This window comes from Carassius auratus, chromosome 49, assembly GCF_003368295.1.
Source record: "Carassius auratus strain Wakin chromosome 49, ASM336829v1, whole genome shotgun sequence".
Taxonomy (NCBI): Eukaryota; Metazoa; Chordata; class Actinopteri; order Cypriniformes; family Cyprinidae; genus Carassius; species Carassius auratus.
In genome coordinates, this window is record NC_039291.1 from 15,212,305 (window position 1) to 15,224,283 (window position 11,979).

At 38.2% G+C, this 11,979-nt stretch overlaps 1 protein-coding gene across 1 annotated transcript; it reads left to right on the top strand.

Moving 5' to 3' along the window:
• Positions 1–10,836, top strand: LOC113065972 (neuropilin-1a-like; the record flags this gene model as incomplete). The annotated part of the gene is made up of 9 exons (XM_026237501.1): positions 1–354; positions 1,233–1,377; positions 2,898–3,008; positions 4,198–4,245; positions 6,531–6,674; positions 6,749–7,026; positions 7,113–7,209; positions 8,135–8,176; positions 8,485–10,836. Coding segments are annotated over 9 exons (1,506 nt in total), but the record flags the coding sequence as incomplete, so codon positions are not given.
• Between the last annotated feature and the right edge of the window lie 1,143 nt (positions 10,837–11,979).

Sequence of the window (11,979 nt, forward strand, 5' to 3'; positions counted from 1 at the left end):
TACTCTCTTTGTCCTTCAACAGAGTACCCATGTTCTGGAATGTTGGGAATGGTCTCAGGCCTTATCGCAGACTCTCAGATCACAGTTTCATCCCACACCGAGCGCACCTGGGTGTCAGAGAATGCCCGTCTGTTGACCAGCCGTTCGGGATGGTCCTTGTTGCCGCAGCCCCAGCCGTATGTGGATGAGTGGCTGCAGATAGATCTGGGTGAGGAGAAATTGGTCCGAGGTTTGATCATCCAGGGAGGTAAACACCGTGATAACAAGGTATTCATGAAGAAGTTTCGGCTGGGCTACAGCAACAATGGATCCGACTGGAAAGTGGTGATGGATTCTACCGGCAACAAGCCCAAGGTAAGATATAGGGAAGCTGTTCTTGGTGTAATTAAGGCTTTAGACTAATGCTTTGAGCACAATATTAGGGGAACATCCCAAGTGCATTCAACAATACTACTAATCATTTTAATCCAAAAAGTCATAATATCAAAACAGAATAGAACAGTATAGTGTTCATTTGAGATCATAGTGATACATGAATAACATAGTGATACATGAGCAGACAAATTTCAAAAGAAATGCTGCAAGAATCACATCATGACTTTTTTGTAAAGCATAGACTATGTGCCTTATCTTCTATCAAAAAGCTGGATTGGAATATCAATCCTAGGAGGCCGCTTTTAAAACCTTTATATCTCTTTCTTAGTTTGAGGGACAAAAGGAGACACATTAGCTCCAATGGCCATTAATGCTCTTTCATTATTTCTTGTCTTGTTCTGTACCTACATTACCTCTGGCGAGTGTCTTTTTCGTCTTTCCTTCCTTTTTTAGGTCTGCCACCTGTGGTACATCATGTCTTGGTTTTAAGGCTTTAGAAGTTTATGTCAAAGGTGGATGCTTCTGAAAACCTGTGCATCCTGCTGTCATAGACTACAGTGTTATCCCACAGCCTTTCTTTTTTTGCGCTAGCACAGCCGTACAGTTTCAGAAGTAAAGTTGAAGAAATGCATATTTGCGTTAGGAATACAGCAGTGCCCAAGTTAAGATAGGTGTGAGCTGTGTGCCCTCTCACTCGTTCTCTTTCATTAAAGCTCTGTTCTTTGCTTTCCCTGTCAGACAAACTTTGGGACACTCTTAATAAAGCTTTCACCTTTATCTTTTTCCATTTTTATCCAAGTTCATTTTCTCTGCTTGACTGGTAACTTTGTCTCTGACTCTGTCGTTGTTCTTGGCAGATATTTGAGGGGAATTTGAACTATGACACGCCAGCGTTGAGGACGGTTGAGCCTGTGTTGACACGCTTTGTTAGGGTGTACCCAGACAGAGCCACTCCTGCTGGGATGGGACTTAGATTGGAACTCCTGGGCTGTGAAATGGAAGGTAAGTTGAAAACTCATTCACAAGACACACGCATAACCCCACATTCATATGACTACTGAGGAGTACTCAAGAAGGGACACTACTTACTTAACTACATTTTTCAGTCACATTATAAGTTGCTCTGCTGTTTTCAAAGTCTGTAACTTTAGGCTAGGGAAGCGAGTTGTTATTCCAACAATAATTTTCAAAGTAACAGTGATTCATACACATAATGAACAATCTTGCAGCAAGCCAAAGACACATAGTCCAAAGCAAGTGAGTAAAAGACAAAAAGAATTATAGACCTTTGATCTAAAAGGAATTTGACGGTCCTCAAGTGTGTGGTCTTATAGTACAGATGCTATTTGATTGAATTTGGACTTATCCCCTCAAGAGAACAGGATAGGGTACGGCTTAGCTTTCTTCATAATTACTTGTCCTGCAGATGCTGCATCAAAGGATGTATCCTACCCAGAAAAGCAGGGGCCTGTGACACTCCTAAATAACAAGGCCCATCACAACTGGAGATAATCTTTAGTCCACCTGCCTAGAAGGATTATCGAATGGTCCTTGATGTCTTCCCCTCTGTCTTACTTTCTGAATTAGTTTAGCTCTGATGGGGTGTGTGTGTGTGTGTGTGTGTGTGTTTTCTGTTGAGGCAGCGTTAAGTGGATTTACATATTGGATTTTTCAGCGACTGTGAGACTTGCTTGTGTAAGCCACAGCATCCCAGAGGGAGCTTTAGTCAGATGATAATGCTTGTTTTCACTTTTAATGCCAGCACATGCACACGCAGGTCACTACTGTGTATATAAATTCACCCGCTTTCTTTCCTTGTCTTACCTAAAACCCTCACAATCAAACAAGTGACCCTATTTATACACATATGCATTCCTCACAGCAGGACACTAAGTCCTAGCAGGAGCGTGCGATCAACATTGCTGTCCAGAGCCAGCACGGTGACCTCGCTGTGACCCCTCTGCTTTAGAGACTCTCTCTAAAATGCCCCCAGTTCATTCGCTCAACTTCCACTACAGCTCCTGTTTCCCCCTCTCCCTCCCCGCTCATTTTTCCCTCTCCTTCTATCCCGGGAAAGCCCAACAGGCTTAACGGCAGCTCATTACAAGCTGAGAGTAAACACAGGGCTTTAGGCAGATGTAGGAAAAGGCCACATCCAAAGGGGCACAGGCAGCCATAATGAGAGGACACAGCAGTTTCAGCGAGCTGTACCGGCCCAGGGTGGAGCATAACATCCTCAAGTCCTGCACCCAGAGTCACGCACAGGCCCGTATCAAAGAGCTACAGACTTGGAGAGACTACAGAAAGAGCATAAACATAAAGATGATTGTGGAAGGAAACATTCAAAAAATACCATAGTACTACATGGTTTTAGAAAGTCAGTAATCACCTTGAAAACAATGAAAATGTACTTTAGTACTGCCGTTGCTTTATCGTGTGGCAGCTACAGGTATGTAACAGTTTGTATTTTCATGAGTAATGAGTATCTGTTTTTCTCTCTTTCTCTGATTTTCTCTATGTAGTGCCCACAGTGCCCCCTACTATGCCCACATCCTCCACTGCGCCATCAGACGAGTGTGATGATGACCAGGCCAACTGCCACAGTGGAACAGGTGATGACTACGACCAGACAGGTGCTAACACCCGCCTGCTGAGACTGCACCCTTACTTACTGCATCTTGCTCCCCCAGTAAACTAACTGCCTCCCATGCTTCCACAAATATCAGCTTCTAGCCTTTTTTTGGGAATGCTTTTACTAATCACTCCTCATGCTGTGACCCTAATTGTTTCTTTGCCCATAACCAAACTAACCATGCTACTCCTACTAGAGGAGAAGCATACTGTGCATGGTATGCAAATGTTCTGCATGCATCTAATATTGAAATAACCTACTACATTTGCCAAAAGCGCTCTACTTGACCTTGCATTTCATTACAAAAGCCAGACAGTGATGAATGAACGGCGAGCAATATCAAATGCAATCTCAACTTCAACTGTGTGGACTGCCAAAAGTTAAGATCGTTTTATACAAAATTGGATTAAAAATGCAAATTTACTGTGTTTAGTCTTGCGATGGTTACTGGATGTAAAACTGTAATGTAGCAAGGTCATGTTACAACATTGCAGCATACTACAGTTTAAATGGTTAATTATCAATGAATATTACAATGCATTTGAAAATGGTAAGAACTAGTATACATTATATACTGTGTAGTATGCAGAATTCAGTATGTGCATACTAAGATCATGTATATAACTGCTGCTTAAATTGCTAAATTTACTGTTTGCTCTAGTTCAAGGAAACAGTATGCAGAATAGAGTATATACTGTGTAGCGTATAGCATTCATTGAGTTATTATTCCATTTTACAGTTCATACTGTTTCACATACAATAAAAAAATGTTGGTATTAAACAGTAACAGTACTACTAAGTATGCAGTATACAGTAATGTGGTACTCCATTCCAAACTAGCTTGCACTTACCTTGACTATTAAAGTTTCTTCTGCTCTCCAGCTGCTAATACTAACAGCCCATTAAAAAAATCTGCCTCTAATCTCCTCTGTTCACTTCAGTGCAGTCTCACAGAGTGTGTGTTACACAGAATTACACCCCCCTCTGCCAAATGATAAAAGCAAAGGTTCCACATGAACAGAAATGTATTTGCATGTCTCATCTGGCAAAGTTTTAAAAATGCTAAGCAAATACAAAGAGGGGAATTAGCCCAGTCAGATTCTTACCTCCTGATAACACTCAAATAAAATATTAGCCAGTATCTCACTTTAACTTTTCATCTAATGGCCTTCACTGTGTCCACACTACAGGTGGAACCGCAGCGCCAGAGATGACCACAGAGACGAGCACTGTTCCAGGTGAGAAAGGTACCTACATCTAATTATATCCATGATTTCTTTAATTATACAGGATTTTCTTTAACTGTACTAATACTTACTCCCTTAAAGGTGCGGCGTGTCATTTTTGCAATCTTAGCTTACTTTCTTCTATCCCAGTTCAGTGTAAAAGGACAGCTATAAGTAAGTCAGTAGTAGCTTATTTCCTAGAATAATGTAAACCATGTAATGCATTTAAAATGTTTATGTCAGTCCAACATGGGTTTGGTGCAGGAATACCCGTTTTTCTGAACCACAAAAAAAAAAAATTATGAAAAAATAAATTTAAAAAACATAATAATAAACATTTTTGCAATTCTGTTTGGTGTGGCTAGCAGCACAGAAATTACACACTGCACCTTTAAGAACCAAAACTCTTATTGGATGTTTTCTTTGTTCGCTGTTTGTTTGTTGAGGCTATTTGATTGTTAGTGTGTAAACTCAAAGATGAGTATGTAATCTCGTTTCTGAAGTGTTCTTGTGAAAATCTATAAAGAGCCCCTCTGATTTGCTATTTCAGCGTAATGACTGATTAGCCATTCAAGACTGCTCGCTAATGGACAAATGAGAAATGCCCCTTAACTGACCTTGTCTAATTAGCCAGTGTGTGTGTGTGTGTGTGTGTGTGTGTGGCCCTGGCTGAGGCTCATCACGACAGCGAAACAACTGAATAGATTGAAGGTCCTAATAAGCATGTGTCCTTGTGTGTGGGTATGGTTTTGGTTGGTTAACATTGAGTAGAGGTGTGCACTTTCTATTATTGGATGTGGTTTATTTGATACAGTATGAGAAGCATTAGAAACTGGGAGAACGTTCTGGACTGTAGTGAAACGTATTCTTGCACTGTCCTCCACTGCGACAGCCCCAATCCATTTAAAGATGGAAATGAAGAAATAACTTTTAATTGGAAACTAGCATTTTTTTGTAGCGGCAATGGCTGCGTGCCTGAGCTGCGGCTTTTAATGGGAAATTCTTTCCTTTGCATTCAGTGAGCAAATACCCTGTGAAACTCGTGGAGAATCCTGACTTTATTAAGGGAGCGGAGCGCTTGGCTTTATTAAACTGTCTAGAAAAGCAGCGCTGAGATTGTGCAGGCACCAGAAGCTGACATCCTAGACATGCTTCTGCTTTTCTGTCCGTCTCAATTCACTCTGCATTTCATGCTCTCTCTCTCTTTGGCTTTCTATCTCTCACTCAATCTAACATTGTTAAATCCCTCCCTCATTCTTTCATGTCAGTTTCAATTCAAAGCTTCATTGTTTGGTGTGCTCTGTATTCTCACTCAAGATCTAGTTATGTTTATATATGAATGTGGATTTGGTTCAGGCCCAACAGAATTTGGAAATGCTCATGCTTAAATGTTGGTGTTTTCTGAATGGTAAATAACTCTTTATTGCCATCAAGTGGACGGCGGATATAAAACATGTTTCTTTGGCCCTCTGTGGAGTCGAATCAATCACACAGTAGCTTCAGAGCGTTCAAATGTGTGGGGTCAGTAAGATTTGTGTATTTTATTTATTTATTTATTTATTTATTTATTTATTTTTTGAGAGAGAGAAAGAGAAATTAACACCTTTGTTAGCAAGGTTTTATGAAATTTATCAAAAGGGACAGTAAAGACATTTATAACGTTATAACAGCTGTCACTTTCAAAAGGTACTAATATATATTATTTAGGTACTAATATGTACTTTTAAGGTATAAATATGAACCTTTAAGGTAATAATACTCCTCTTTTAGGAGTAAATAAGGTACAAAAGAGTACTTTTTTAAAGTTACCATCACAGTGATAGATTTTGTACCTTTTATTTCCACGAGTGTTCCAATAAATGCTGTTCTTTTGGACTTTCTATTCATTAAAGAATCCTGGGAAAATATATAATGGTTTCTGAAAATGATGCTGAAAATACAGCGGAGCATCACAGAAATAAATTATATTTTATAATATATATACATAGAAAACAGATATTCTAAATTGTAATAATATTTCACAATATTACTGTTTTTACTGTATTTTTAATCAAATAAATGCAGTCTTGGTGAGGAAAAGAGACTATTTTCAAATACATTAAAACATCTTTCCAACCCCAAACCTTTGAATGGTGGTGTACAGTAAAAAAAAAAAACGTCATCATATTTACTCATATATATTATATTTGTTGTAGTATATTAAAATGCAATAAATTATATAAAATATAAATAGTATTCTGTATGTGTCACTGCTTTGGCTCTGTTAATAATCTTCTCTGTGTGTGTTCTCTGTGCAGCGTTCCTGTGGTTCGCCTGTGATTTCGGCTGGGCCAGTGATCCTTCATTCTGTGGCTGGATGTCCGAGGACAGCGGTTTCAGGTGGCAGATCCAGTCCAGCGGCACCCCGACTCTGAACACCGGCCCAAACATGGACCACACTGGTGAGAAACTGACCTCACAGCACGGAAACTGTGAGACACCCGAAGCTCACGTGGTTTCTCTCCGTCTGCTGCAGGCGGATCAGGGAACTTCATCTACACCCTGGCCACAGGTGCTCAGGAGACAGAAGTGGCTCGGTTAGTGAGTCCATCCGTGTCGGGCCAGGACTCGGACCTGTGCTTGTCCTTCTGGTATCACATGTTCGGCTCTCACATCGGCACGCTTCACATCAAACAGCGCAGAGAAAGCAGCCAGGGCTCAGCTGACGTCCTGCTCTGGACGGTCAGCGGTCATCAAGGCAACCGCTGGAGGGAGGGCCGTGTGCTCATACCCCACTCCAACAAACCCTACCAGGTGCGGAGAGAAGGAGATGAGCGTGTGTGTGTTTACATTGATTACATTTGAACTATATTGAATGTTGGTGTTTGTGTTTATTTCAGGTGGTAATTGAAAGCGTAGTGGAGAGGAAGAGTTGGGGAGACATTGCTGTGGATGACATCAAGATCCTAGACAGTCTGAACGTGGATGACTGCAAGGGTGAGTCTTTACAGAGCAGACTACACTGAGACAAATCAAGCCTGTGTCCAACATCCTGGGGCTTATGGATGTTTCTGCTGTAATTGCAAAACTGAATACTTTTATTTACTGGCATTAGATTAAATGTGGATGAAAATGAGGCTGTGAGAGACAAACGTACAGTTTTGTGCACGGTATAAAAGTCCTACATCGTGTGATTCTCACAACTGCCAACCTTCAACACTGTTTTATGGAGGTTTTTTGTTGTTGTTGTTGCTTTTGTATGTACTTTAAGTTCTCACATCCTCATTTTAATTCCTGTCAAATGTTAAATATGGTGTGACACTGACTTAAGGTCTATGTATTAATATATTTCAATAATATATTTATAAATCATTAAAATTATTAAATGTTATAATTCCAGAATTTTCATAATCCAATAACTGGGTTTACACTTTATTACCAATTAATTTACATTATTTTTAGTCAGTTATGATTACAGTTTTTTATTCATAATTTTTTATTTTTTTGTATATTATTATTATGTTTTTGTTTTTTTACTCCTAAACAGCTATTTCAGCCCAATACTTTTTTTTTTAACTTGACAAATCTATATATATATATACATTACAAACAAAAATAATAATAATAATAATTATTAAATTATTTATTTATTTTAACTTCTCTCATATATTCGGTTGTTCCAAGACCAAGACAAGCATGGTCCATAAATATAACAGCATCTGAGGGAATATATTAAAATAAGAAATATATTTTGAATTCATAGTTAGATTTTTAGCTGTTGTAGCTTTTAAAGCTTATTCTATGAAGTCTTATATTAAATCATTTTAAGCCATATTTTGGCCCTTTGGAAGTCTGACAATATGACGAATGACGATACTGGACAATATTAATTTCCTGACTGTTTTATGATGTCCATTTACAGACCCAGAGCCAATTCTAACGGAGGACAAATTCAATGACATCAGTAAGTAGCTTTCTCAAATGTGATCCACACAAACACTCACACAATGAGTGCACTGTAAACAAACATTAGATGAAAGAAAAATTGTATTCAAGTCTTTCCGCTTCACAGTTACTTGACATTTCTTTGTGAAATTTACAAGCAATTTCTAAATAGTTTCTATGCCATTTTTTTGTTTCAGTGTCATTGTGTGTTTGGAGGGAGTTCTAATCACATTGTGTTATACAACAGCACACAACAATCATGTAATCCAGATCTTATAAAATCCAAAAACCATATCTAAACAGGTTTTCTGGTCTGTTCTCTTCCAGTCGTGGACATCACAGACTTCCCTGAGATCGTGGAGAACCACGAGATCAGCGGCGCTGGAAACATGCTGAAGACGCTGGACCCCATCCTCATCACCATCATCGCTATGAGCGCGCTGGGGGTCTTCCTCGGAGCCATCTGCGGCGTGGTCCTCTACTGCGCCTGCTCCCACAGCGCCATGTCCGACAGGAACTTATCCGCTCTGGAAAACTATAACTTTGAGCTGGTGGACGGCGTCAAGTTAAAGAAGGACAAGCTCAACTCACAGAACACGTACTCAGAAGCGTGAGACCAATGAGAGGGGACCTCTCCTCAGGGAGGGCGGGGCTAAACGGACTGCCGAAGCCTTCTGATTGGAGGAGGACAAGGCTCTGTGGTTCAGTGAACCAATGAGAGGTCTGGACTGAGCCATGCTTTTCTCAGGAGCTGCAGTGAACAGAACCTACCAGTAGGGGACACTGTGTACAAAACATTGAATTCATGGGAAAAAACTCAAACTAAAACAAAATGAAAAATAAGAATATGTACAGATGATTGAAATTGTTATTTTAATTTTTAATTTTATCGTTTTGTATTAATTTTGGTTGCTCATTTTTACAATCGGATGCTGGTGTTGAGACCAATATATAATAATGTTATAAAGTATTTATCTTTTTTTTTTCTAGGAGGAAATTTATTTTTTATTTTAAAAGATTGTTTTGCGCTTTAAGGAGATGTGAATAAAAAACAAAAAACAAATGAACCATATATGGCCAAGGGAAGGTAATTTGGAAGGGCAAAGATCAAAGGGGGTGGAGAATCATCCAGCCCTGTTGCATTCTGGGTATGGTTCAGTCAGTGCCTTTGGTACATCTTTTTTGGCCTCCTCTGTTGTTTTTATGGTGTTTTCAACCCTTTAGTTCTCAAAATAGCTGTCAGTCGAATCTGCAAAACAAATCCCGGTAAATTCATAGCGCTTTAACGTTGAAATCATGCATATTGTACATAAGTTTTAATATATTTTAATGCCGTTTTTCAGAGAAATTAGTAAAAGGACAAAAAAGAAAGCTGCAGTATCCTTTTTTTCTTGGGTTGTATGTTGTAAATACAATCGTCCGACTGTTTTGTGAAAGTGAACCGTGTGCTTTTTCCGTCCTGTTTGGTTATTTTGCTACGTTTCCAAAAGATGCAGCCCTCGTTCAGAACAGATGCTGATACAAATCATGAGAACAAGCACTCGCACATACACTAAACGCATTTCATCTGCAGTGGCTCGACTGAGTTCACCTGGATTACAGATTTATAATCATCATAACGTTCAGAATGTCTGTTTATCCAGCATACCAAAAAAAGAGAGAGGAAGAAATGAATGCTCATCCTTGCCTTGATGGCTTTGATTTGAGGATTCATCAAAGCGCTTCTGTCTCCATCCGTCGAGCTTGAATGCATGTGCTCTTGAATAAAACTCTGATTTTAAGAGTGGTGCTATTAGATGTCCTCACACATCGTTCTGTCGTTGGCCTTGTGTCTGTACCAAAGGACTGTTGCCTCAATCTGCAGGGTCCAATCACAACCAGCCCTTCTCTTGAGACGTCTGGAGAGCATCTCATCTCATCTCTCATTCATCAGATGGATCTGATGTTAGCAATGCCGTACACACACAGTTTAACCGATAACAGGGCTTCACTGCTGACAATACTAATGTTTTCTACAGGTTTCTGGGTATGTTCATGTACTGTGTGCTGTATACTGTGGCCAACACTTCTGTTTTCCCCTTTCTTTCCGAGGACGTGGATCCTCGAGTCGATGCTACATGTGTGTCAGCTGAAGCTGATTCTGTGAGAAAGCATACTGTAGCATTAACGAAAAAGAAACATTGTTGCACTGATCGATATATTTGAAGAAGTTTATGTGTTTATAGCATTCATTTATAAAAAAGACAACTGAAATAAAAAAGACAGTGTTCATTTTATATATATATATATATAAATATAGTTTCAGAATATGTAATCCGATTCTGAAATGGTCAATTATGGAGATGTTTTCATTATTGAAAAAGCTCTACGGATTTCCTAAAGTAAAGCTCCCATTCTCTTTTGGTTTTGTACTGTCGTTGAAACTCTGTGCCGATTTGTTTTGTTTGTGTTCGTTGCGTTTTTTTACAAGAAGATGCGGAAGCAAAGAAAACGTTTATTTTCAATACTGCCTCTGTAAGTTGCTGTTGAAGGAAGAGGGGAAAAAATGAATAAAAACAGCAAGGCCTTAAAATGGATATCAATGTTTTGTATTTGAACATCTGCATCACGGAAGAAAAAGCTCAGATCGACTGACATACTCCAAAGATTCAGCTCCAATAAATCTGTTCAGAAACCTTTGCTCTTTTTATAATGTAGGTTTCTTTTGTTCATTAGAGTTTAATCAGAAAGACATGCAAAGAGCATGCAGGTGTCAAGAATGAAGACAACATGAAGACAAAACAAGCACACGTGCTAAAGTGTTGGACTTTTGACATTTACATCATATAAATGTACTCTTTTAATAAAACATGTCAATTATGCATAACTCCAAGTAACTAACCCTAAACCAAAAGGTAATTTAAGTGAACTCAAAGAGACACTTTCAAGACAAGTACACTTTGAAAAGTTTGTAATAATGTCAAATTAAAAGCGATTGGAATATATATATATATATTTTTTTTGTCCTGCTTTCAAGTACACTTAATATATTGACCTAAAGCACAAATAAAGTTCTTATATAAATATAAACTATATTTTAATTTTAGTGCAAGTGAAAACATTACATCTGGTTTTTACTTCAGTGCATTATTTTAAAGTATGTTGTTTTAGTAATAAGTACTCTTTTAAATTAGATTCAGGACCTATGTACATGAGTAATGTTTCTTCCCTTTCAAAACAAGATTTTTTTTTTTTTTTTTTTTGGTATGTCCTTACAGGTTTTGGTATTGATTATTATTATTATTATTATCAGCATTATTATTATTATTATTATTATTATACACTTTTTAAAAAAAAATTCTAACTATTTGGGCATGTAAAAATATTATCTTTAAAAAAATTATAAAACACACCATTGTCAAATAACATTTGATATGTTTATTGTGGCAATAAATCTTAAACTGCAAGTCACGTGTCACATCATTGTCACTACAGTGAATGAACACTAGATGGCAGTGTTGTGTTCGCGATAAAAACTACAATCTTCTGCACTACACGAATTCTCTAAAAATAACCCTTCAAAGCTCTATCATCTTCAATTTAAGACATCACTATGGACCTTATACATGATAAATAGTATATTAAGCTGTTGTATTTTAATGAGTTAAACTGGCTCAGTAGAACTGATCTGATAGATACATAGATAGGTAGGTAGGTAGGTAGGTAGATAGATAGATAGATAGATAGATAGATAGATAGATAGATAGATAGATAGATAGATAGATAGATAGATAGATAGATAGATAGATAGATAGATAGATAGATAGATAGATAGATAGATAG